General features: G+C 48.1%; 1 protein-coding gene across 1 annotated transcript; it reads left to right on the top strand.

The window, feature by feature from the left end:
* Positions 1-1,338: 1,338 nt before the first annotated feature.
* On the top strand, positions 1,339-24,686 carry CNOT3 (CCR4-NOT transcription complex subunit 3). The gene is made up of 19 exons (XM_035134432.3): positions 1,339-1,429; positions 8,386-8,445; positions 9,274-9,348; positions 9,842-9,909; positions 10,175-10,249; positions 10,957-11,046; positions 13,147-13,275; positions 14,096-14,191; positions 14,455-14,674; positions 15,659-15,792; positions 15,996-16,052; positions 16,653-16,968; positions 17,398-17,503; positions 18,288-18,465; positions 18,725-18,824; positions 19,829-20,030; positions 21,775-21,907; positions 22,090-22,215; positions 23,349-24,686. The coding sequence occupies exons 3-19, from the start codon at positions 9,324-9,326 to the stop codon at positions 23,445-23,447; spliced, it is 2,154 nt and encodes a 717-aa protein (XP_034990323.1). The 5' UTR covers positions 1,339-1,429; positions 8,386-8,445; positions 9,274-9,323; the 3' UTR covers positions 23,448-24,686.
* Positions 24,687-24,797: the final 111 nt, after the last annotated feature.

Genomic DNA, 24,797 nt, shown 5'->3' with positions numbered 1-24,797 from the left:
GCCGTTCTGGTTTCTTATTTGATCCCAGAATAGAAGATCCCTATTTTCATCGAAGAAATGTTGGGAGGGTATGGTAAGGTTTCCCTATTTCATCGGAGGCTATGGAGTTATGCGGCCCCCAAACCAAACTATTCAACCTGTCAAAGACATTTGAAGGCAGCCCTGTTTAATGTTTTCTTATTTCCTTGATATGTTGGAAGCCACCTACAGTGACTGGAACAACCCAATCAGATGGACGAGATATAAATAATAAAATTATTATTCTTATGGAATAGAATGTCCCTATTTTTATCAGAGAAATGTTTGTGAGGGGTGGACTCGTCTCAGTTGCATGGCAGTGAATGATGAAGGCGTGTGAGGTTATACTAGTAAGGCTACAACTATCCCTCCAAAAGAGAGGTGTGCTGCAGCTAGGAGTGAAAATAGTTATGCATAGACCAGCCATCGCCAACCTGGTGCCCTCCAGATGTTTTTGACTACAAGGCCCCCACGGCCTGATGGGAACTGTAGTTCAAATCTGGAAGGTGCCAGGTTGGCAAATGTTGGCTGAGACAGAAGTCTATCAATACCCACCTTAGAGTGAGCTCATTCCCTCTTGTGTTATTGGCTATTGTGATTTTAAGTGACAGGGTACCTCACTTACCTGTGCCAATCAGGATTCTCGGAAAACTCATTGGCCTCGCCCCCGCCTCACGTTTCTTCACAGTGGCCCGCCTCAAACTATGCAAGCCAGTACAAAGGAAGAAGGGTTTTTGGGAGCAGTACAGCCATCCAATGGGAGGCCAACGTGTGCAGGCTTGCTTCGCTACAGCCAATAGGGAATTACCGCCTGGAAGTATCCCTCGCCTCCGAATCCCTCTTTAACAGTAGTAGCCAAACAGCAATACCATTAGGTTGAGTGGCATAACTGCTATCCAATAAATGATTCTATGCTCACGAGTGCGCGTTGGAAGAAGTATAGCCAATCATGAACGAGTAAGACTTGAGGGACGTTTTTATGACCATTAGGCGATCTGTTCTGCCACAAGCCCTGCCCCTTCGGGTTGTTTTCCGCGGGCTGGTAGGCGTGGTCACACTGGATACATCCGTACCTACTGAGCCAATCAATACACGAATACGCTTTGACGGACATTTCTCCATAACCAATAGATTTAAGGTTTTTATGTAAATGACAGCTGCGGCTGCGCCGCGTCGTCCCGCCCCGGTTTCCCTCCACCAGCCCCTTCCCCATCATCCAATAGAAACAGAAACTGTCCTGAAGGGCGGGTGACTCATCCAATGGTGTTCAGCCAGAGGCGGGTCGAGCGGAAGGAGAGGGGGGGAGGCTGCCGCCATCTTGGATGCCGCGGAGGCCGAGAGAGGGGGGAGAGGGAGAGAGAGAGGGAAAAAGAGAGAGAGAGAGAGAGACCCGGAGACTCCGGAGCCGCCGGTGAGAGAGCGAGAAGGGGCGGGGCCTAGCCTAGGGGGCGGGGCCTACGAGTACCTACGGGAGCTCCGTAGGGGGCGTGGCCAATGGGAGGTCTATAGGGGACTCTATAGGAGGTGGGCGCTGTATAGGGGGAAGGTGTTTCCGTAGGCGCTGCTGCGCGGGGGGACTGCAGGCGGAGGGGGGCTCTGTTGGGGGCCAGGTGTTTGGGGTTGCAGGTGTGCGCAGGGGCCACGAAGGGCGCCCTGCTGGGGAGGATGCGGGGGGGGGGGCGATGCGGTTCCACAGGTAGGACCTGTACCTATAGGATGTGAGGCCCACATGCCTCTGTGGGGAAGAGGCGCCTGGGGTGGAGCGAGAGCCTCTGGCAGGAGGATGTGGGGCGGACGCCGCGTTACGAGGGCTACTTTGAGCCAAGGAGGGTTGTGGGTCCTTGTGATCACCTGGAAAACTTGCACATATAGTTTATACCTGATTTGGAGAGGTCCATTGAAAGGCGTGTGTGTGTGTGTGTGTATGAATGAGAGAGAGATCTGTATTACTGAAATGATTCCTATAGGGGGTAGTCTGTTTAAGCAGAAACAACAAAGTAGTGTTGTGGTAAAGACTTAACAGATCTCATTATGGTATAAGCATTGTGGCATCTGATGAAGTGGATTCTCGTTTGCAAAAGCTTATGCCGTAATAAAATGTGTTAGTCTTTAAGGTTCCACAATGCTTGTTATGTTGCTGAAGTACCTAAAAGAAATAAAGGAACCCTTTAGGAAAAAAATGTTTTCATAAAGCCATCTCTATCCCCCCCCTCCCCGCTTGTGTGTGGATGTTGTGTTATGGGGTCCTGTAGGGGCTTCTGTGCACCTGGGGAGAGATCTGGAGTATTTCTCATCAATGGTTGGAAAACCCCTATTAGCATATAAGTGCATCTCTTAACTATAAGTAACTTTAGAGTGATAAGAATTCGTAACGAATTACTAGAGGAATGTGTAGCTAGCTGTCAGCATGTCTGCATATCTATTTACTTCTTTTCTCTAACTGGTTTTGGTTTTTGCTAGTTGTGGGCAGAGACAAGGCAGTAAGTAGGCAGAGGAATGAAGCTGCAGCCTCTTAACTATGGGAAGGCTTGCTGGCTTTTGAGATTTCATTGGCCTTTATCTGCACAGTTTGCAGACTTAAGGGCTAGAGACATACATCTTTGTTTTCTTTTCCAAAATTGAAAGGGAAGATTCTTAAGATTCAGAATTCTGCCCCCAGTGCCAGATTTGCCTGGTACTATAGCCAGTCACTGACTGTAATGTACATTACATTACAAAAAGTACATTGCAAGTCACACCTTGTCAGCCTTACAGCTGTTATGTAGAATACATCAAAACCTAGTGAAATCTCAATAGCTTGGCAGAAACACAGGAAGCCATGTTTTATCAAATCAGATCATTGGTCTGTCTAGTATTGTCTCTACACTGACCTGTCATAGCTCTCCCAAGTTTTCAGAAAGGAGTATTCCTCTGTCCTACCTGGAGATGCTGGGGACAAAACTTTGGATGTTCTGCATGCAGAATGTGTGCTTTACTGCTAAGCTGATTACAAATTGAGGCTACTACCTAAGATATTGAATATCCCCTTTCTCCCCAGGGCTGATGCTTAAAAATTGTGTGTGATCCTAGGAACTTGGAATATTTCTTCTGTTCTGTAAGGGACACAGTTAATATTGTACCATAATAGCTCAGTGATTATGTGCACAGGTGGAATCCCTGTATTATTATTTTTTCAGGTCTTGGGTTCAGGACATGTTGAAGGCTTGAAGGTAGAAAATGCACTTTGCCTGTACAGTATATGTGCATTTGTTTATATATTTACCGGTATAAAAGCTGTCCAGTAGATTACAACAAAAAATATTTAAAAATCTCAAACACAACATAGTTTTAAAAAATGCAATACACCAGATTTTTAAAAAGAAAAAAAAGCAGAAATTGAAAAGCTTGTTATGTTAAAATATTTATTAAGTCTTCAGGTGGTGTTTAAACACCAGCAGTGTAGGAGCGAAGAACATTTCCTGGTGCAGGAGATTCTGTAACTGCTTCCTACATTGTCACAAACCCAATCTCTTGATGACAGCAGGAGATGGAGAAGTGCCTCTCCAAATGATCTAAATGGATGTGCAAGTTCATAAAAGTTCCAGGTTCAATTCTGACTGTCAAATTATCCCTTAATAGCAGGGCTAAGACAGGGCACTGCTTGAGGCTTTGGGAGAGCTACTGCCCATTAGAATAGACAGTACCAGGTCAGGGAATAGAACAGGGGCCCCAAACTAAGGCCCGGGGGCCGGATGCGGCCCAATCGCCTTCTAAATCCGGTCTGCAGACAGTCCGGGAATCAGCATGTTTTTACATGAGTAGAACGTGTCCTTTTATTTAAAATGCATCTCTGGGTTATTTGTGGGGCCTGCCTGGTGTTTTTATATGAGTAGAATGTGTCCTTTTATTTAAAATGCATCTCTGGCTTATTTGTGGGGCATAGGAATTCGTTCATATTATTTTTCAAAATATAGTCCGGCCCCCCACAAGGTCTGAGGGACAGTGGACCGGCCCCCTGCCAAAAAAGTTTGCTGACCCCTGGAATAGAGGCTGAGAGATAATGACTCGTCTGTGGGGAACACTCTGAGGCCGCAACTGAACTGGGATTTGAATTCCTAGGTGGATTGGACCACATTAGTTTATGGTAACCTGATGGCAAGGCTGTCCTTAAACCTTTGACTCTAGAAAATGCTAATATATCAAATCTGTTAGTAAATGTTAATATTGAACAGTTTGGTGACAGTGTTCCCTATTGCTGACAGGGGGTGGGAAGGGGTTTTTCCAGATGTTATTAAGGAACAGGATCCAGATGTCACTGTAAAAAAAAAGTGGTCCTTTTGCAGGAGAATTGCATTTACGCAGCATTCAAAACTATAGGTGGGAAATTGCCCTTTTTCTCCATATAGAGTGTCAATTGCATTTATGTATAAGTTGTTCAATGGGCCTAGCTACCTGTTGGTCACTACCTGTGACATCAATCACAGTAAAAATTATCTCTCTTTCTTTTAAGGCCTAATAATAATAATAATAATAATAATAATTTATTATTTATACCCAGCCCATCTGGCTGGGTTTCCCCAGCCACTCTGGGCGGCTTCCAACTAAATATTAAAAACAGTACAACATCAAATATTAAAAGCTTCCCTAAACAGGGCCGCCTTCAGTTGTCTTCTAAAAGTAAAATAGTTACTTATTGCCTTGACATCTGCTGGGAGGGCGTTCCACAGGGCGGGTGCCACTACCGAGAAGGCCCTCTGTCTGGTTCCCTGTAACCTCACTTCTCGCAATGAGGGAACCACTAGAAGGCCCTCGGTGCTGGATCTCAGTGTCCGGGCTGAATGGTGGGGGTGGAGACGCTCATGGTGGGACTGAGCTTGCTCATCATTCAAGTGCAGTAGCACTCATCTAGCCCTTTAAAAAAGCATCATTGCCAAAGCATCTCCTATCTCCTCTCTCTTTGTGAACCGTCTCCTGCCTTCCTTGATTTTTCTTTAACTTTCCAAAGGCTTGTGTGTTCCTCTCTCCTGTGGTTAAACATCCGCCATGTGTTAAAAAGAACAAACCATGCCCATTTCATCCAGTTCCTTTGATATTATTATCCCCATATTGCAGATGCCAGGCGACGCAAAGAGAAAGTGGCTTTCTTATGGCCACCTAGCGAGTTCATAATGGAGATCGAGATTCGAATCTTGAATTTTCTGAATCGCAGCTCAGACTCTTAGCTGCTAAAACCACACTTAAAGAAGCAAGGCCGTTTGCATTAAGCTTGGCTGCCTTCTTCAGGCAGTCACAAATTAGTGGTGGGGCCACTCACACACTGGGTACATGACAGCATTCAGTGCTGCCACCTTGGTCTGCAAATGGGACCTTTCACTTGGGTACCAGAGGTTCAGGACTGTGTGTCAGTCTAGTTTTCTTTTATCTATGGTCTCCTCTGAAGCAGTTCCCCACCCCCCAAAAAATATCCTGTGGGGATTGCACAGAGCAGTTTTGCAGAATAATATAAAGGATATATAAAAATATTTCCAGGGGGTGCACTTTGCAGGATGCATAAACACAGAGATAGCAAAAGAACACTCCAGAATTGAAGCCCAGTAAACAGCGACATAAATGTAGCGAAAGCCTCAGGACACTTGCAGTGGTCACTATTCATGAGGGTAGTGCCTCTAAGGCTGAACTTCTAAACATGCTTTCAGTCCTATTGGACAAAGTGGCCATGACTTCCATGTCAGATTCAGCATGGGATCCAGCTGTCAGTCTTCTCCAGATATGCCTCCCTCCCCCAACACTCCACATCAAGCAAAACCCAGTCCTTTGCAAAGCATGTAGGACATATTCTGCAGCAAGTCAGAAGGCTGTTGGGGCTGCGTTAGGTAGGTTGTTATGTACAGTGCGGCTAGAGAGAGTTTTATTTCCCAAAACACTACAACTCAGTTACTCAGGCAATGAAATCAGTTGGGCTAGACACCAGAAAGTGTTGCTTATATACAACACAAGGTTCGTAGTTCATCAGTAGGACACATGTTTTGCATGCAAATGGCTCCATGTTCAAGCCTTGACGTCTCCAAGCTGGGAAAGAGTTCTGCCTGGAACCGCGAAGAGCTGCTGCCAGTCAGTGTAGACATTTTTAAGCTAGATGGGCCAGTAGTGTCTTTGTATAGGGCAGCTTTCTACATGAATCCCTTGCTCAAGGTGCAGTACTTCACATTAACTGATTGTTTACTCTAGAATATGCTCCACAATCTTTTGCAGTGGTTCCTTGGCAAACTCTGGGGTTGTTCCTTGAATGTAGAAAGTGTAGACACTGAGCTGTATCAGTATGCCAGATGTAAGTAACTGACACGAGGCAGTAAATAGCTGTTTTATGACAGCCACAGGAACAGAGAATACAAACCAAAAGAAACACCCACAACAAAAAACCAGAAGGAATCCTATAACTTGCAATAGTTTCAGTAAAAGCCCAGGTTTGCCATCTTAGATGTTGGTGTCACCATTGCCTAGTGCAAGGGTTTTGTTTTGGTTTTTATTCTGCTCACCAAGCTGTTCCTGTCAGTGAGCAAATCGCTACTGTTTTTCTTCCTTCTCAGGCTATTGGACTACAGCTCTCATCTTCCCTGATCATTGACTGTGCTGGCTGGGGCTGATGGGAGCTGGTGTCCAGCAACCTCTGGAGGGCCACAGGGTTCTCCATCCTTGGTCTAAGGTTATCAGAGGGCCTGGCCTGGACTCCTGTGCCTTTAATGGCAGCTTGATATGAAGAAATTGGCAGGTGAAGCTTTTTGTAGTGTGAAAAGAAGCATAGCCACCTGCTGATGTTTGCAGATGAACCTGCCTTTAAGGGCACTGGAACATCGTATGGTTAATTTTCTTTAAAATGCCCAGTTCTTCCAGTGAAGCCCTTCCTGCCCTCTTCCCCAGCTTGTTGTGAGATTCTGATTTCCCTCCACAGCAGGTAAGAGGAACCGGGTGCATTTAGAGGTATAGCTACCATCTCCAGGTGAGGACCTGGAAACTCCAAAAATTGCAATTCTGCGCATGCTTGCTTGGAGAAATAATTCCCTTTGAATTTGGTGACGCTTACTTCTGAGTAGACATGCATTGAACATTCCAGAGCTGGCTTTTGACCCAGGTCCCCTGCTTGGAATAGGAAAATGTTAGGAACTTCCTGGGTCACCCAAATTCACATTTATTGTCTGTCTACTGATGCCTCTTTGTGAAGAAAGCTTTGTTTCTGAAGGGGTAGGGTGGGAGGCCCAGACTCACAATTACTTTGGGAGGGTGGATGGGTGTGTGTGGTGGGATCCTGCAGTTGACAGTAGAGAATCAGGAAAGGAAAGACTTCCGAAGTTTTCTGGAGGTTAGGAAGCTGGAGGGAGGGGGAGGGGGGCAGATGCCTACCAGGGTATGGAATCTTTGGGAGAGAAATGGTGAAGAGCCTGGTAGGTATATAGTCTAACTCGGGCAGCACAAGGAAGTGATAAGCTGGGCTGCGCCACTGCAAGTGTGGATCACAATTTTGAATGCTCCCTTATGTTTGTTTCAAAGTGGTAGAAAACTAGTATCCATCAGCAGGTACCAAGCTAGGCTAGAATCTGTCTCCTCCTTATCCCCCCCCTTTTCCACTGAGGGTAAACTTCATTGTGCACTTAACCACTGCATTCCCTCTCCCCCTTCCCCTGCCTGCAAATCTAAAGTGGTCCAGTCCACTTTACTACCTCAGAATTCTGCATGATTTTCCAGGGAGTGGAAAATGTGTTGCATTAGCTGCGAATTTTGGAGAGAGAATAGGGACTAGTTCAGACATGTGAATAAACCCATAAACATTTACTAGCTCAAATTGCACAGGCTTAACAATGGATGTTGTCTGTGGGCATATTTTCAGTCTGGGAAGAAAAAAAAACACCATCCTGCTTCCCTTTGCAAGCATCTCTTCACATACCTGCACTAGTGACTAGTGGGATTGCCACCTTTCCCCCACTAGCAGGGCTCCTGTGCCTTTAATACCTGTGTGACGAGGAGAAATTCAGCTTTTCCTGATGTATAGTTGAGGAAAGCTTAACCCACTAAACTTCTGATGGGGTGGCAGATGTTTCCCTGCCAGGAAAAAAAAGTTACCACCCCCTGGTGCTGGGGTTTTGCTAGTCTAGGACAACTCCATTGTCTGGGGAGCCAGGAACTATCTCTTCCATCTGCAAGTCCTGTACTTTTGCTTCATTCCAGGCCTGAGTCCCTTAGACTGCAGTAGCCTTAGCCAGCCACCACTGTGCCTTTATAGGTGCCTTGTGCTCCCCAGCTTGCTGCCTGACATGGTGGGCAGCTGGGTGGGGGAGGAGGAAAAGGTGGGGCTCTATCCCCCTGTGACTCATGTGCTTTTTCTCACCTGCACAGGAACCTGGCTGGAAAAGAGAGAGAGAGAGAGACAGACAACAAGCGCCCAGGGGCCACTAGGTGAGTGCAAGCCTTATAATGCATCCCCTAGCCTGGTTAAAGCAACACTGTCAAATAGAGCACAGAAAAGCTGGCACCTAGTCTGTGGTGTTTTTTTTGTGTTTCTTTAAAATGGACAAAATAAAAAGCTGCTTGGCTTGTGAAACCACCCAAGTCTTCTGGGCTTTGTAAAAAGCCCAAGTGTCTTGTGCACCAAAGGCTCACAGTCTGGAAAAGACTGTAGGAGAGAGTGGCAGCTAAAGATGCGGTATGATGGGGTTGGGGAAAATCTCTGCTCCAGATCTGTTCCACCCTGTGTTTTACGTTTTTCTGGAAGACTGGGTGCCTTTAAGAGTTGCATGATTAAAAACAAACAAACTCAACAGAATCATAGAGACTATCCCAGGAGAAAGTGGGGAAGTGGAAGGTAATGGCTTGGGGGAGGTAGTCTATAGACAGGGAAACTGGAGCCAGTGGAATTAAATAACTCCCTCCCCACCACCACCACCACCACCCTGGTGGTCATGCAACAGGCAAAAGCTCAGCGAGTGGAGCTTCACCCAGTATTCAGGTGATGCAACATTAGGGAAAGCCTTTACTTTTCATTGGACGGAAATTCTCTGCTTTTAATGGGTAGAAATCAACAGGGGGAAGTGCAGTGTTGAAGAAAGCCTTACCTGTGACTTCTACTTTTTATATATATATACAGCTACTAAAAGCAGTAAACGAAAGAGTAGCTCAAATCTTACTCATCCTGCTTACCTCCATTTAGCACCTTCCAGCAGGAGGTGCTACTTCTGTCCTGGGCTTGCTTCTTAACTTTTGTCTTTCTGCTGGCTTTTCTTAAAGCGTCAACGCTCTATAAAGTATGAAGAGAGCCCCTCTATAGTGAAGGAAACATGGCAGACAAGAGGAAGCTACAAGGTAAGGGGGCCTACCTGCACTCTCCAAGCTCAGGGCTACTAATACATGCTGGCCCCTGGCTGGCCTGCAAAAGAGGGCGGGGCTGCTCATCAGAACAGCTGGGCCAGAGCCCAAGGCTCCTCTGAGCTTTCTTGGAGAGGGTGGGGTCTCGTTGGTTAGAGTGGAGGGAAGGGAAGAGTTGACTAAAGGAGCAAGAGCCCTCCACTCTTCTTTTTTTTAAAGAAGTGGAGAATGACTTGGGATATTAGAAAGCACTAACTGCATGCTCTGAAGGGAGAGAGGAGTTTAGGAAGGGGAGAGGTAGCTTGGTTCTGTGTTGCTCAAAGGACGGATCTTGCACTTCAGTAAGGTGAGAGGGGCAGGCTTGTGGGAACCTGAAGGAGAGGAGAAGCACCGTTCCAGAATCCTCCTCTCGGACTGGGAGGAAGGAATGGCCAGGTATGGGCAAGGTAGATCTTATGCTTGCTCTCAGCAGGGATTTTTCTCTCCTCAGGTGAGATTGATCGGTGTTTGAAAAAGGTGTCGGAAGGCGTGGAGCAGTTTGAAGATATCTGGCAGAAGGTGAGGGCTGGCCGTGGCTTCTCCTAAGTTCTGCCCCCATTCTCTGACATCCACCCCACACTAGCCTTTCAGAGCACCACATTGCCCTGTAATTGTTCTTGTTGCTATGTCCACAGAGGTTTCTGTTCCTCTTTTCCCCCACCCCACCCCTTGGAATCTTTTCAGCTCCCTGTTATTTTCTGCTCTGGATTGATCTCCACCCTGAGCCCTGGGGTCTCCATCTTTCTCACCCCCCTCTTGTTTCCTCTTTCTCCCTATGCAACAGCTCCACAATGCAGCTAATGCCAACCAGAAGGAGAAATATGAAGCCGATCTGAAAAAAGAAATAAAAAAACTCCAGGTAAAACATTTTGCCTGGGCTTGTTTCCAAATCCTTTCTTACCAAATTTAGGTAATGTTGGGGTTGGAGTGATCTGAATATCAGGACTAGGGGCCCTTTTGGAAGGAGCAGAGGAAGATCGGGCACTCTTTCCCCACAGGGCTTGCTGGTTTATAGTTGAGAGTAGAGGTTGTGGTGGCCTGGACACAGATATGGCTCCACTGAGGAGGAGGGGAAGAACCTAGGTGTTTGGGTGTGTGTGTGTGTCATAGCTTCATTGTGAGAATGCCTTGGGGTAGCAAGGATCTATAGATTAGATCATCCTTCTCTATCCTGTTGTCCTAATGTTTTGAACCACACCTCCCATCATACCTGACCATTGGTTGGAGGTTTAAAACATCTGGAGCAATCGGATCAGACAAGGCTGAATTTGAGTGAGAATGAGGCTTGGAAAAGTGTAGGTTTTTCACAAAGGACAGCCTGTTTAGTGAGTTTAGATTCTGTTAAAAGAAAGTGAATTCTAATTGTTGGAGCAGGGAAAGGCTAGCTTCCTTGTTCGCTAATGCCAATTCTAGCAGTGATAGCATATGATGAACAATCTAGAGGTTGCTACTTCTGTTTGCTCATACCTCTGACCGCCAGCCTTCATTCATCGGAGGAAAGGTAGGTTGGTATCTTTTCCCCAACCGACCCCACCTACCTGCTTAACTGCTCTTCTTCTTCTGCAGAGATTGAGGGACCAGATCAAGACGTGGGTTGCATCCAATGAGATTAAGGACAAAAGGCAGCTAATAGACAACCGAAAACTCATTGAGACGGTAAGAAGAATCCGCTACCTGCTACATCTTGGTGCCTGGCAAGATACCTAATTAACTGGAGATTTATTTTGGGAAATTATGTGGTCTACCAAGGGTATACAGTTATACCTCGGTTTGCGTTAGCTGCGGGTTGCATATTTTCAACTTAAAAACGCGGCAGACCCAGAAGTGTTTACTTCCGGGTTTCACCCTGCGTGCATGTGCAGAAGCGCTCTATCGGCGCTTTGCTCATGCTCAAAAGCACCGCTCTTGATGCGTACTTTTCAGGGTGCGAACGGCACCCCGGAACGGATCAGGTACGTATCAAGAGGTACCACTGTAAAACTAACACATTTTACTGCCTTCAGCTATTTTCATACTGGTCCTTAGTTTTGCTGAGGATCTCCTTTGTATATGTGGGCTTGACTTTGCTTAGCTCCTCCCCCACAGTGTTGCAATTGGCTAGTAAGTAGTGTGACCTCATAAAGGCGAGCCAGCTTGCCTTTACAGTCCAGATATAGACTGGGAGACTTGCAGAAACGGGTTCTGTGAAGAGCCCAGGATCCCTTTGGAGCAGGTCTTCTGATTGAGACAACATGGGATAGATGGTAAAGTTTTAGAGATGGTTTCCAGACACCCAGGGGAAAGGTCTTTTGAGCTGTGGGCTAAGACTTTCCTGGGCCCTTTTGGAAAGGAGTTTAACACTTGGACAGCTGTTTTGCAATGGGCAAGCAGAGTTTTGTATTTGCCATGATGATGTGCATAGGCTGGCATGATGCATATTCAGATGTTAACTTTCTTTTCTTTTCTGCACGGTTCTGCACTTCTGTAAATCTCTTGTCCGTTATCTTCTAATGCAGAACCATCACTGTGTGTTCACTGTGGCAAATAAGGGGTGATCACTGACCAGTTCACAGGGGCACAAATTGCATATTCAAACTTGAGAGCAACTTTGTGCATTAAATGGCTGCTTACATGTTTATTGCTGTAGGTACTTGCAGCCGACACTGGCTTCTTGGGATGTGATGTGTGACTGAAAATGCATTGGTACATACACATTTTTTATGGGTTAGCCTTAAATCTCATTTTGCAAGGTAATCTGTGCAGAGCCATTTCTTCTGAGTTCCACACACACACACACACACACACTATTCACAAGTTTTCATTTTTTATTTTGAAGGGGGGGAGGGAAAGCTTCAGAAACAAATTGGGATGGTTGAAAAAGCTGTCAGTGAAGTTACAAAAATAGGCCTGAAGTCTGGGATTCCTGGGTAGGAAGGGATCCTGGTAAATTCCAACTAATGGTTAGGGAGCCAGGATTCTTTAGTTATCGGGGGATGGGATGCAAAGCTCCCTTAGGGCATGGAGCTGTGTGGCCCAGTTTAAACGTGGCAGCTGAATTGGGGTGGTAGGATCTTGGGGTGTAAGGTAGCACTTCAAACTACAGATGAGGCAAAGCTGTTTTTAAATGTCCCTAAAGGACCTCCACCCCTAACCTGCCCACCAAAATAAATGCCTCTGCTAAGGAACAAGCAACACAGTAGTAGAAAGGTTCTGATCCAACCACATCCTTTCTACTGTGCTGGTTTTTTTACTTGCAGAGGGCTTTTTAAAAACACACACACACAATAATGATTTAGAAATAGTTAGCCCTCCACTGCTGTCTGAAATAGAACAGTCTATTCTACCACCTGAGGGTTCTGCCACCTCATTCTGCTTCCTGTGGTTCTTGGGCTGGATCTGCAGTCTCCATGTTCAGCAAAAGTAACTTTAGTACAGTTCCCCTTTGGGGTTCGCTTCAGGATTTAGGTGGGAGAATTGTGTGATTGAATGGTCCCTTTTAACAAAGTAAGGTCCCATTTTGTATCCTTTAAATGCCTACTGCAGGTAGAATTCTCAGTCCACCAATGTTCAAAATCCTGGGAAGAGTTACCCTTTCCCCACCCTGATTGAAGATTGGAAACTGTGGCTGAAACATGCTTGGGAGCAATTAATCTAGATTTATTTATTTATTTTGCAATTTATCTTCTTTGCTGCGCCTGAGCGGGGAATATATGCTGATAGCTTGGATTTCTCAGCGGCCCTTAGCTCAGCTAGTTGCCTATGGTTTGTCTTTTCCAGCAAATGGAGCGGTTCAAGGTAGTGGAACGTGAGACCAAGACAAAAGCCTACTCGAAGGAGGGCCTGGGCCTGGCGCAGAAGGTGGACCCAGCCCAGAAGGAAAAGGAGGAGGTTGGGCAGTGGCTGACGGTGAGGACAAGTGGAGGCTGGCTGCTGAATGCCTGGAAGAAGGAGGAGATGCTTTTTAGCAGAGGAAGGGAGAAGGAAGCTCTGGTTTTTAAGGGGTGTGGCTTTAAAGCAAGAGCAGGGGAACCTCTGGCCCTCTAGATACCCTTGGACTACATCCAACATGCATCAGCCCTGACCATTAGCTGTGCTGACTGGGGCTGATGGAGGTTATAGACTCTGCTAGCAACCAGAGGACCACGATAACTCTTTTCTGCTTTAAAACAGGCATCCGCAAACTGCGGCCCTCCAGATGTTTTGGCCTACAACTCCCATGATCCCTAGCTAACAGGACCAGCGGTCAGGGATGATGGGAATTGTAGTCCAAAACATCTGGAGGGCCAAAGTTTGGGGGTGCCTGCTTTAAAACGTCCTCTTTTTATAGTACTGGATGTAAGCTGTGACCTTTTGCCATGTCATACAGGTGGTCCTCCCTTTCCACTCATTTTCCTGTAGTTGACATAGGAGGCTTGAGGTTCAGACAATAAAAAAGTTTTGTCACCTCACCTGAACCCGAGAGCTTCTGCCTGCCAGGCTGTGTTTTCTGATGCTAGCAAACAGAGACCCATGAGGCTTGGTCTGGGGCTGGAGGGGAAATCTGTGCCCACCCAGATACTGTTGGTGCTGCAAGCACAGCCAGTGGTCGGGGATGATGCGAGTTTTAGTCCAATAATATCCAGAGGGCCAGGGTTAGCCACCCATTGGCAAGAGGGAGAGCCTCTTTTCCATGGTGAGGGAGGATTGGGGAGAATAACACGTCTCTTTCTGTCTGCCCTTCCTTCAGAACACAATAGACACCTTGAACATGCAGGTGGATCAGTTTGAGAGCGAAGTGGAGTCGCTGTCTGTCCAGACACGCAAGAAGAAAGGAGACAAGGATGTGAGTCGACGGGACGATGTCCTCCTCGGAGGCTCTGTGTGCATATGGGATGGAGGGCTGTGTTTGGGGAAATTGGCATCACCTCACAGGTCAGAAGCCAAGGTGGAGGTATCTATGGGAACTAGGACTTCTGAGACCTCACAAGCAACAAGATTCTGTGAGGTTGGGGGTCAGGCTGAGAGGCGGTGCTAGGGTGCTGTGCTGTGAGCTTCCTGGATGGGTGAGGATTTGAACCTGGCTCTCTTCCCTTCCCCACCACACAGAAGCAAGACCGGATCGAGGGCCTGAAGCGGCACATTGAGAAACACCGGTACCACATTCGGATGCTGGAGACCATCCTGCGGATGCTGGACAACGACTCCATCAACGTGGACTCCATCCGCAAGATCAAGGATGACGTGGAATACTATGTGGATTCCTCGCAGGACCCTGATTTTGAGGAGAATGAGTTCCTCTATGATGACCTCGACTTAGAAGACATTCGTAAGTGTCTCCTTTGGGTGGGGGCTGCTTTCGGTTGAGGATATATGTGGGGTGGGGGAAGCCAAAGCAGGCTTGAGACTCAGTAGGTCCTTCACTTGGGGAAGAAGCAGTCTTGCAGCGCTAGCTACGGTAACACTGAAGGGGCAAACCTCAAATAATTTCAAATCAACCAGTTATTCCCTCCTAACGAAACCTGTGGACTAGAGGCAAGTGTCAGTTTGAGCGTAGCATTTAGCTTGATACTCATCCACCCTTAGAAGCACCCTCAGACCTCCGGGTATAGGGCGGTATATAAATTCAATAAATAATAATAATAATTAGAAGTTTGGGCTTTTATTGGGCAGGCGCTGCCGTTTGCCTGTTGTCGCAGATTCAGCATTTGGTGAGAGTCTGCTGTGGTTCTGTGCATTTTATTATTGCTAGATAGCTCATTAACTGTTCTGAGATTTGGTTTTGTTTTGTTGCTACTATATCTGTTCACCTGGGCTACTGACTCTGAAGTTTTGTGTCGTGACCCTTCTCAAAACTCCCGGAGCGTATGCTCTTTGTGTCCCAGAAACTTGTTAGGCTGGTTTACTTCAGTGCATTGTAGTGGTGGGGTTTGGTGTAAAGCAGTGTTTCCCAACCTGTTTTTTGGACTACAACTCCCATCATCCCTAGCTAGCAATACCAGCGGTCAGGGATGGTGGGAAATGTAGTCCAAAAACAGCTAGAGACCAAAGGTTGGGAAACACTGGTGTAAAGAATTGGGCACACTGATAACTGATTTCCTCTTAATCCTTTTTTTTTGGGGGGGGGGGGACAGCGCTTGCCAGGATATCAGTATACTTTTCAAATATAAAGTGGCACAGCAGTGAACTCTTGCAAAGTCCAGACAGTGGATCATACCCTGTAACAGCAGTACCCACCTGCTGGATTGTGTCACCGCCGATGAACTGTAGCCTCTTCGAGTTCATAAGCACCTCCTTGTTCTTGACTCTGCAGCACAGGCCCTGGTTGCCACTTCCCCACCCAGCCACAGTCACATGGAGGATGAGATGTTCAACCAGTCAAGCAGCACGCCTACCTCCACCACGTCCAGCTCCCCAATCCCACCCAGCCCTGCAAACTGCACAACAGTAAGGAGGATCCCCTGTTATAATGCCAGGGGTGGGGAGTAGGAAAGGGGACATTTCGGATTTATATCAGCTTGAGCGAATAGTACTGAATGCTTCTACAGGTTGTTAGAAACCCAGCTTGCTTTCTCGGTTCCACGGGTAACAGCCCTTCTGACAGCAGTACTTACTCAGGCCTTCCTTCCTTCCTTCCTTCCTTCCTTTAGGAGAACTCTGAAGATGACAAGAAACGGGGACGATCGACAGACAGCGAAGTGAGCCAAGTGAGTTTGGAGCCCAGAATTCATTCCTCTCAAGGGTTTGACTTTTGGAAGACGGGTTAGAAACTCCCTTGGTGATTTGGGCAAGGGGGAGAGGAGCCAGGGCTTCTTGGGAGAGAGGGGCATTGGGACTAGTTAGGTAGAGCCACTTCCAACGTGTTACTTCTGATCTGGTACAGTTCTGTTGTGAAGACTGTACCACTTCCAGAATGCATGCAAGAGTAAGAGCAGAGCCACTTGCTTTGAGAGTAACACCCACATTGCAATCTCCTTAACACCTTGCATGTGAGAGGGGAACAGTTTCTGTCATGGCCACCCCCTAAAAAGTTAGCTTTTACAGGCCAGGAGTTGTCTGTGTGAGTTTGCTTTCCCATGGGCTCCCCTCTCTGAAAGCATTTTCTGAGGTGGTACAGCCCAATAAGAGGACTGTGCCATCACCGTAAGGAAGGTATGTTTTGGGCCGGCTCTTAAAAGAGTGGCGGGACGGGTGAACTGAGAGGTGGATGGTTCCTAGTTTTGCCCTCTTCTGAATAGAAAGGCAGCGGTTATGATCCTAAATCTTATCTCTCCCCCCTCCCTCCCTCCCTTCTCTCCCCCCCCCAGTCCCCAGCGAAGAACGGTTCGAAAAGCCTCCACAACCACCACCACCAGCCGCCTCCCACAATCCCCACCAGCTACCCGATGGGCGGCAGCTCCAGCACGTCGTCCTCGCTGGGGGACGGGCCTGGTTCCAACAGCAACGGGGCTGTGGCTGGCAGTGGGAACGCGAGCGGCAAAGCTAACCCTCCGGCAGGGCACGCACCCACCACCCCGACCCCTTACGCCCAGGCTGTGGCGCCCCCGCCCACCAGCACCAATGCCTCTCAGCCCCGGCCTCCCAGCACCCAGCAGAACACCAGCAAGCAGAACGGGGCAACCAGTGAGTCTGGGGTCTGGGCCATTGTTTCAAGTTTCCCAAAAGATTCCCATGGGGGGGGGGTCAGGAATGGCTCCTGTGTTGCAGGTGCCAGGTGTTTAGCAGGGTTGCCAGATGTTGCCTTCTGCAGCTGTGCCTTTTCAACAGGCATCTTGAAAACCCACGGGGGATAATCCTCCATGCTCCGAGAAGTGTCACCTGCCAGTTCCTTCCTATCCGGCAACAGCTGAAGGCCAGGCTGTAATGTAGCGAGGCCGGCAGGTGCTGTTTCATAGGTATGGGAGGGGAGGGTCGAGACGAAGCCAAAGTTAGGAGCTGCTCCATTGACACCTAGGCCAGGAAGCTCAGTTTCCCCTCATTTGTGTAATGTTGTGACTGTTCAGCCCAGAAGTCAAGCCAGAGCTGCTTCTTTTTTTAATCCCTCCTGCCTAGGTTACAGTTCTGTGGTAGCGGACAACAGTTCAGACTCCACGCTAAGCAGCAGCAACCAGGCATTGCCTAATCAGACGGCGTCGCACAACCCGCCCAGCGCTTCTGTGTAAGTTTCAATCTTGTCCCTTCCGGGCTGTCCTTTCTCACTCTTCCCACCATGGTCTCCTTTTCCTAGTGGGTAGACCGTAGTGTTTTACGCAGTTGCAAGTGGTGTTTAGCTTTTTTTCTTTTTTGGCCATCTTTTGTCAAAGTGCATTATTTGGCAGCATTGTTTTTTAAAAAAAGCTTCTGTGTATCTTGGTATCTGGGCACACAAGGAGCTGGGTTGTAAATATTGCTAATGAATAAATAAAACAAAACTTCACTCTTTAGATCCGGATGGAGGCGGTAGTGCTTCTGGATGCCAGTTTCTGGAAACAACAGGAGGGGAGAGGGGGCTCTTGTGCTTGGCTCCTGCTTGTGGGTTTCCCATTGGGGCATCTGGTTGGCCACTTGAGTGCAGGATGCTGGACTAGATGGGTCATTGGTTTGACTCTGCAGGGCTTTTCGTATGTTTGTATTTACTTCTGGGCTCAGTTTAGAGTGCTTTTATAAAGACACAAAGACTCAGGCTATGCCAGGGTGTTCTCTAGAAAGATGTTCTAGTCCACATAAACCTGTCTGATCCTTACGATCAGAGCCCCTCCTTGGCTTCCTGTCACTGCCAGAGATGCAGTGGAGAGAGGGTCTTTTCGATGATGGCACCTATACTTTGAACCACCCTCCCTGGGGAGATCTGACAGGTTCTCTCCTTTCCTGTGTTTGGATGAGGTTTGGAACAGACAAGTCTAAAGTGTTCTAGCTTTGAAGGAAGTGCAACCCTGACTTCTGTGTCTCGCCTCCTTTGGCAGCAAAGAGCCCAGCGCAGCTCCGCAGCCACCGAGTGGTGGCAACACCACTGGATCCAGCCTCCTGGTGCCTCTGACTGCCAACCCTCCTGCCTCGCCCACGCCCAGCTTCTCTGATAGCAAGCCTGCCCAGACCCTGCTCAACGGGCCACCCCAGTTCAGCTCCACAGCAGAGATCAAGGTGAGCGATCGCTTGTGCTCCACATGCGACAGGCTGCTTCCAGCCCTCTTTCCTCCAAGGAACTTGGGCTGGTGTTTGTGGGTGTGCTTGTCCCACATCATCCTCTCAAAAGAACCCTGGCAGGTAGGTTTGCCCGAGAGAAGGTGACTTAACTGCCTGTGTTCTCCCCATGAGGTTTGGTGAATCTTAATCATTGCAGCAGGTTTTGTGAAAGCAGCTTTCTCTCACTCCTCCTTTGCTACATTTGTGTGTCCTGCAGGCACCTGAGCCTCTAAGTACATTGAAGTCAATGGCTGAGAGGGCAGCTATCGGCTCTAGCATAGAGGACCCCGTGCCATCTCTTCATCTCGCTGAAAGGGGTAAGTGTGGGGGGAGAGGCACTGCGCACATTTCTGAGTCCTGTGGCATTCCTGCGTGTGCCTGACAACCTTGATCAGAAATTGAAGTGTGGCTATTTTGGATGAGAGGTGGTGGTTTCTAAGACCACTAGTCTCCACTCTTCTGTCTCTGTTCCATTCTACACCCACCCCCAACAACAGCAACAAAAATCCTTTGCCTACAGGCAAGTCATTCTGCTATAGATCTCAGCCCTTCTTCCATTCACCATTTGTGTTGGCAGGCTGCCATCTGGTACACAATAATCAATTTTTTTCTGGCCCAGATGTTGTCGCTGGAGCTTTTCATTGCTTGATATTTTAAACCAAGAATTTGTAACAGAGACAAACTTGCTTTAAAATGAGACAATAATTAAAATAAATAAATGAAAGTGTTCTCTGAGGCTGTGGGCCTGTGCAAGAGAAGGAACACATTTTGGAGGAGAAAGTACAGGTAGCTCACTGATTTCACTTACGCGGTCACAGCTTTATGCAGGTCACGAATAAATAAATGCCAAGTGCGGTGGGAAATGGGGCACAGGGGAGCAGGAAAAAAATGGCTGGCGAATTCAGTCGGCCATTGGGAGATCGTTTGGGGGTAGTTGAAAAGTTGGAGAGCGGAGGAGGTTGCAGAACATTTGGGAGGCTGCTGGAAAGAGATCAGAGGAGGCCGGAGAGATTTGTGGAGGAGTTAGAGATTTGCTTCTCTCCCCCCCCCCCCGGTTTGCTAGGGGGTGTTCTGCCTTTACAGGATTTAGCTTATACATGCAATAGCAGGAAATGAGATCGACGTGAACTGTAATCCGCAGCCATCTTTTAAGAGATGGTAGCAAGGATAATAACTCTTGATGAATCAAAGGACTCGTCGTGAGGCGGAGGAGCAGCTGCATTAAAAAATACAGCTTTCAGAGTCCAGGCTCGCTTGAATTGTATACCGAGAGCATGTGTCAAGTCCCCGCTGAGTGATTCTTTCCCCTTTTCTGCTCCAGCTGATATCTTAATTACGAGCACGACCTCCCAGCCAGCCTCCAACCAGCCCCCCATCCAGCTATCTGAGGTGAACATCCCCCTTTCGCTCGGGGTGTGCCCCCTGGGGCCTGTGCCTCTCACCAAGGAGCAGCTCTACCAACAGGCCATGGAGGAGGCTGCCTGGCACCACATGCCTCATCCTTCTGATTCAGAAAGGATCCGGTAAGGGGGTTTGCCCTGGTCTGGTGGTGTGGGGTGTTTGTGTCAAGACCCTTTGCTCCCTCTGAAGGCCACGAGTGGTGTTGCCTTTCACAGTCCAAGTCACATCCTCGGAGTTCTTTGAACTGTAAATTGTCGGTCCAGTTTTCATATCGCCAGCGCAGCTCAAAGTCTTCCCTTTGCTTGTAAGGATGCAACAAAAACCCACTGTCGCACATGGGAGACACACAGGTCAATAGCGGGGAGATGCAATGCATGGGGATGCTCCTGCTAGGTGCGGAAAAGAGCCATCCTAGAATCAAGGAGTTGTAGAGTTGGAAGGTGCTCCAAGGGTCATCTAGTCCAACCCCCGAAACGCAGGAATCTTTTGCTCAGATGTGGGGTTTCAAATCCATGACTCTGAGATGAAGAGTCTCATGCTCTGCCGACTGAGCCACTTTGGCAATTGCTGTTGCCCTTGAGGGCCCTCCCTGAACCCTGAGGATTTGGAGCAGGCATAGGCAAACTCAGCCCTCCAGATGTTTTGGGACTACAACTCCCATGATCCCTAGCCAGCAGGACCAGTGGTCAGGGATGATGGTAGTTGTAGTCCCAAAACATCTGGAGGGCCGAGTTTGCCTATGCCTGATTTAGAGCATCACGTAAGAAAATAAGAGCCTGCTGCAGCAGACCAAAGGCCCATCGAGTCCAGCATCCTATACTCATGGTGCCAAATAGTTGCCTGTGCAAAACCAGCAAGCGCAAGTGCAGTCTCCCCTCTTGTGGTTTCCAGCAACTTGTATTCAGAAGGATTGCTGCCTCCTAACTATTGAGGCAAAGCATAACCATAATGGCCAGTTGCCATTGATAACCCTCTCCTCTATGAATTTGCCCCTCCTCTTTTAAAGCCATCCAAGGCCATCACTGGCTCCTGTGGGAATAAGTTCCTTAGTTTAACTATTCCAGAGGGTTGTTGCCATGCCGCATAACACCAGTCCTGCAGGATCTGCTCTGACTGACTGTCCTCATAGACTGAATTCAGTCTATAACACTAGCATATAACGTCCATAATGAATTGGGACCATACCTGCCAAGTTCCTTCTTGAAAAATAAGGGATCGGACTGGAAGTAGCAGACCGGAAGTAGCGCTGCCGCCATTTTGGAACTGGGCGGAGCATGCTCAGAAGTGACTTATGATGATGCTTCGCCCAGTTCCAAAATGGCCGTCGCACCAGAAGTCACGCTGCAGCCATTTTGGAACTGGGCAGAGCAGCATCAAAAGTCGCTTCTGAGCATGCTCCGCCCAGTTCCAAAATGGCCGCCGCGCCAGAATAAACCGGGGGGAAACAAAAAAATCCGTTTTTTCAGCTGGGAACAGCTGGAAAAACGGGGGTTTCCTGGGGAATACGGGAGACTTGGCAGCTATGCTTGGGACCCAAGCCCTGAGCTTGCACACCCACCTGCACCCTGGACCGCCTTGAGATGGTTGGAAATTACGGAGGCCCATCAGTCACCAAATAGTGGCAGATGGAGGGAGAGTTTGGCACAAGGGATGTTTCCCTTGGTTCGCTTCCTCCATTCCACTCCAGTTGCCATCTTGAACTACTGGCTTAACCCTCCAGCCATCTATCTGTAGGGTTTGAGGTGTGTGCATGCGCACGTAGGGGATGGGGAGACTGCCGCTGCCACCAGGCTGGAATTGAACACACTCACCTTTCCTTGGAAATTCATTTATTCTATTCCCCTTCCTCCCCTCTTAACCCCATAGGCAATATCTGCCACGAAACCCCTGCCCGACCCCTCCGTACCACCACCAGATGCCTCCCCCACACTCCGATACGGTGGAGTTCTACCAGCGCCTCTCTACAGAGACCCTTTTCTTCATCTTCTACTATTTGGAGGTAAGAAGTCGAATTTCTGTTGATAGTTTCTGATGGACAGGTTTTGTCACTCTTTCCCCACCACCACCACCACCCACTGGGACCGATAAATGCTCCGTGGATGCTCTACGAGCATCCCTCACTTGGAACTGGTACCGATGTGTGTATCCCACAGCCCTCACCTGTCCCCTTATGTTTTAAAGGGCACGAAGGCACAATACCTGGCAGCGAAGGCACTGAAGAAGCAGTCCTGGCGCTTCCACACAAAGTACATGATGTGGTTCCAGCGGCACGAAGAACCCAAGACCATCACTGATGAATTTGAGCAGGTGAGGGAGGGGACCACAGAAACTCCTATGTGGGGGGGGGGTCCCAGCACATGGATTCTCAATCCCCCTGGAAGCTGCTGAACAAGACTGTTGGTCCATTGGGCTTGGCATTGTCTACATTGATTGGGTAGTAGCTTTCCCAGGTTTTCAGACAGGTTCCTATGCAATCCTACATGGAGATGCAAATATTTGAACCAGGGACCTTCTCTGTAGGCACAGCAGATACTCTACCACTGAGTTATGGCCCTTCTCTCACTGGAAGAGAAGAATGGGGGGAAAATAATGAGGGGACTAGAGTAAGGAGAAGCATAGAAACTTTGCCTGCTAAGCCCTGGAGCTTCTTGTTCAGTTTTGAGCCAGTTAATTCCAGTGTCATGAAAACTACAAACCCTTGTTGTAATTTTTTGGGTTTTTTATAAAAAGGATTCCGGTCTGTGTGAATTCCGCTGTTACTCCCATGAGGGTGTTGTTTGGCTTGAATGCCTGAGGGTAGGGCTTAGAGTACGAAATGACTGTGCGATGCCACTGGGAATTTTATAATCGTTGGGTTTCTTCTGTAACAGGGAGGTGGGGAGGAAGTAGAAAGCAGGAACGATAGTTTCCCCCTTTTCAAGGTCCTACATAGTTTTCCTGTGGATGTTGTTGATTTGAGTAAGAGTCACATGCAATACAGCTTTGCTTCAGATCTCTCTGCGTTTAGTAAATGCAGAAAATGTTTTGAGGTTATCGAGAGCTGTGGCTCACGCCACTGTCTGCAGGGACAGCTAGTTACCCAAGTGTGACTTCTCCCCTCAAGCAAAATATAGAGAAGAGAGGTCGGTCTGTATTCTTCTGCTTGCTTCATAGACATACCTACCCCTGAAATGTGTATTCTGAGGCCTCTTCTCCCCACATGGCTATATGGCATTGAGGTTCAGCAGCTCTGTATGTTTTAAGAGGATGAAACTGAGATCCTGAGGGGGCCCCAAAGCCCTTCCTCCTCACTGGGAAGTAGCGCACCCCTTGCCTCCTGCTATCAAGTTTTAATTTGACATGAGAGCAGAGTTGCTAAGCTGTTAATTCTCCGACTCTTCCTTGCTGGGCGAGAGGAAGCTCTTTCTCCAATACACTTTGGCTCTCTCTTTTTTGTACAGGGCACTTACATATACTTTGACTACGAGAAATGGGGCCAGCGCAAAAAGGAGGGTTTCACCTTTGAATACCGCTACCTGGAAGACCGGGACCTGCAGTGATGACCTGGGGCCAGCAGGGGGTGCCAAGCCTTCCTTCCAGAGACAACTGCGGTGCGCTTGGGGCAGCAGCAAAGGAAGACCAACCAATACACCACATCACACCCCCCATCCCCACCCCATCAAAACCGTGGGGGAACGGGGCGAGCTGCACGTTTTTTAAAAAATGCATGCAAGTTTTAAAAGTGACCGCGGGACGGAGGAGGAGGGGCGGCAGTGGCGGGATTCTCCCCTGCCTTTTCCTTGCTCTCTTCTGCCTGTAATGCATACGAAGAGGTCGGGAAAAAGGGGGAAATGCTCTTCATGTGCACCAGATTCGGGTGAGAGAGTGGAGATTAAAAAAGAATTTGAGAATCCCACCAAAAGAGTGACTTTCCCCCAATCTACATTTTTGTGTGTCTTCTAAATTGGAGAATTTATTATGCCCCTTCCGCCACCAATTGCAGCAAACACCAACATCCTGTCCTCCTTTGCCCTCCTCGCCAACCTCTCAAGTGCAGACATCACCCACGATTTGGCTGCCATCATATGCCCGTGTGTGTGAGACAGATGAGGGCACAGGGCTCTATAAATATCCTCAATAGTCAGAAGTGTTGGGAACAGTTCAGGGTGACTTTGCTCCAACCTTTGCCTAGTTGTCACTGCTGGAAATGGCAAAAAAGCAAAATGACGTCAACTTGTTACCAACCAGTCAGCCGGCTGCCAGAAAGGATTCCAGTACAAAGTATTTTGTGGACTGGTACCTTCTGTTAACATTTTATAGGCTGCCGTATTTTTTCACTTGCTTCTGGCAGGTGATGATGTTGCGGGACACAAAACGCCACCTGTCCTCATCAATTCAGTTTGGAAAAAATCCCCAAAGCTCTCTTTCCTGACTGGAACTTTGACTTAAGGGAGTATATCCCCAACCCCACTTCTGCTTCTCTCCTAACCCCCCACCACCCCACCCCATTTTCCAAAATTTTGTTGCCACCCTAAATTTGGTATCTGAGCTCATATCTTAATCTGCTGCTCCTCCCACAGAGAGACCCTCCCCTTTGATGACTTGCAATTTATTCCTGATTGGAGGGGAAAGACTTGGGGAAACCCAGAGAGAGATGGAAAGACAGCTGTGTCCCACCATCTCCCTCCTCATGCAGCCCCCTGAACTGGAGCACCCCGCCCATGCCGCTGTTTAAGATATTTTTTCGTAAGCCTATTTTCGTTTTGGAAAATATTTATGAATAAATAGTTTTATATGAATGATGTTCTTCTCTTGTAGAGAAAAGGGGAGATAAAAGGGTGTGTGTGTTGTGGAACAAAGGGGTGTGAAGAAATCCAGTAACCCCGCTTTCTCTTTGTGCCTCGCAGAAG

This window comes from Zootoca vivipara, chromosome 12, assembly GCF_965207765.1.
Source record: "Zootoca vivipara chromosome 12, rZooViv2.hap1.1, whole genome shotgun sequence".
In the NCBI taxonomy this organism is placed as follows: Eukaryota; Metazoa; Chordata; class Lepidosauria; order Squamata; family Lacertidae; genus Zootoca; species Zootoca vivipara.
This window is presented reverse-complemented; position numbering and strand designations above follow the sequence as displayed.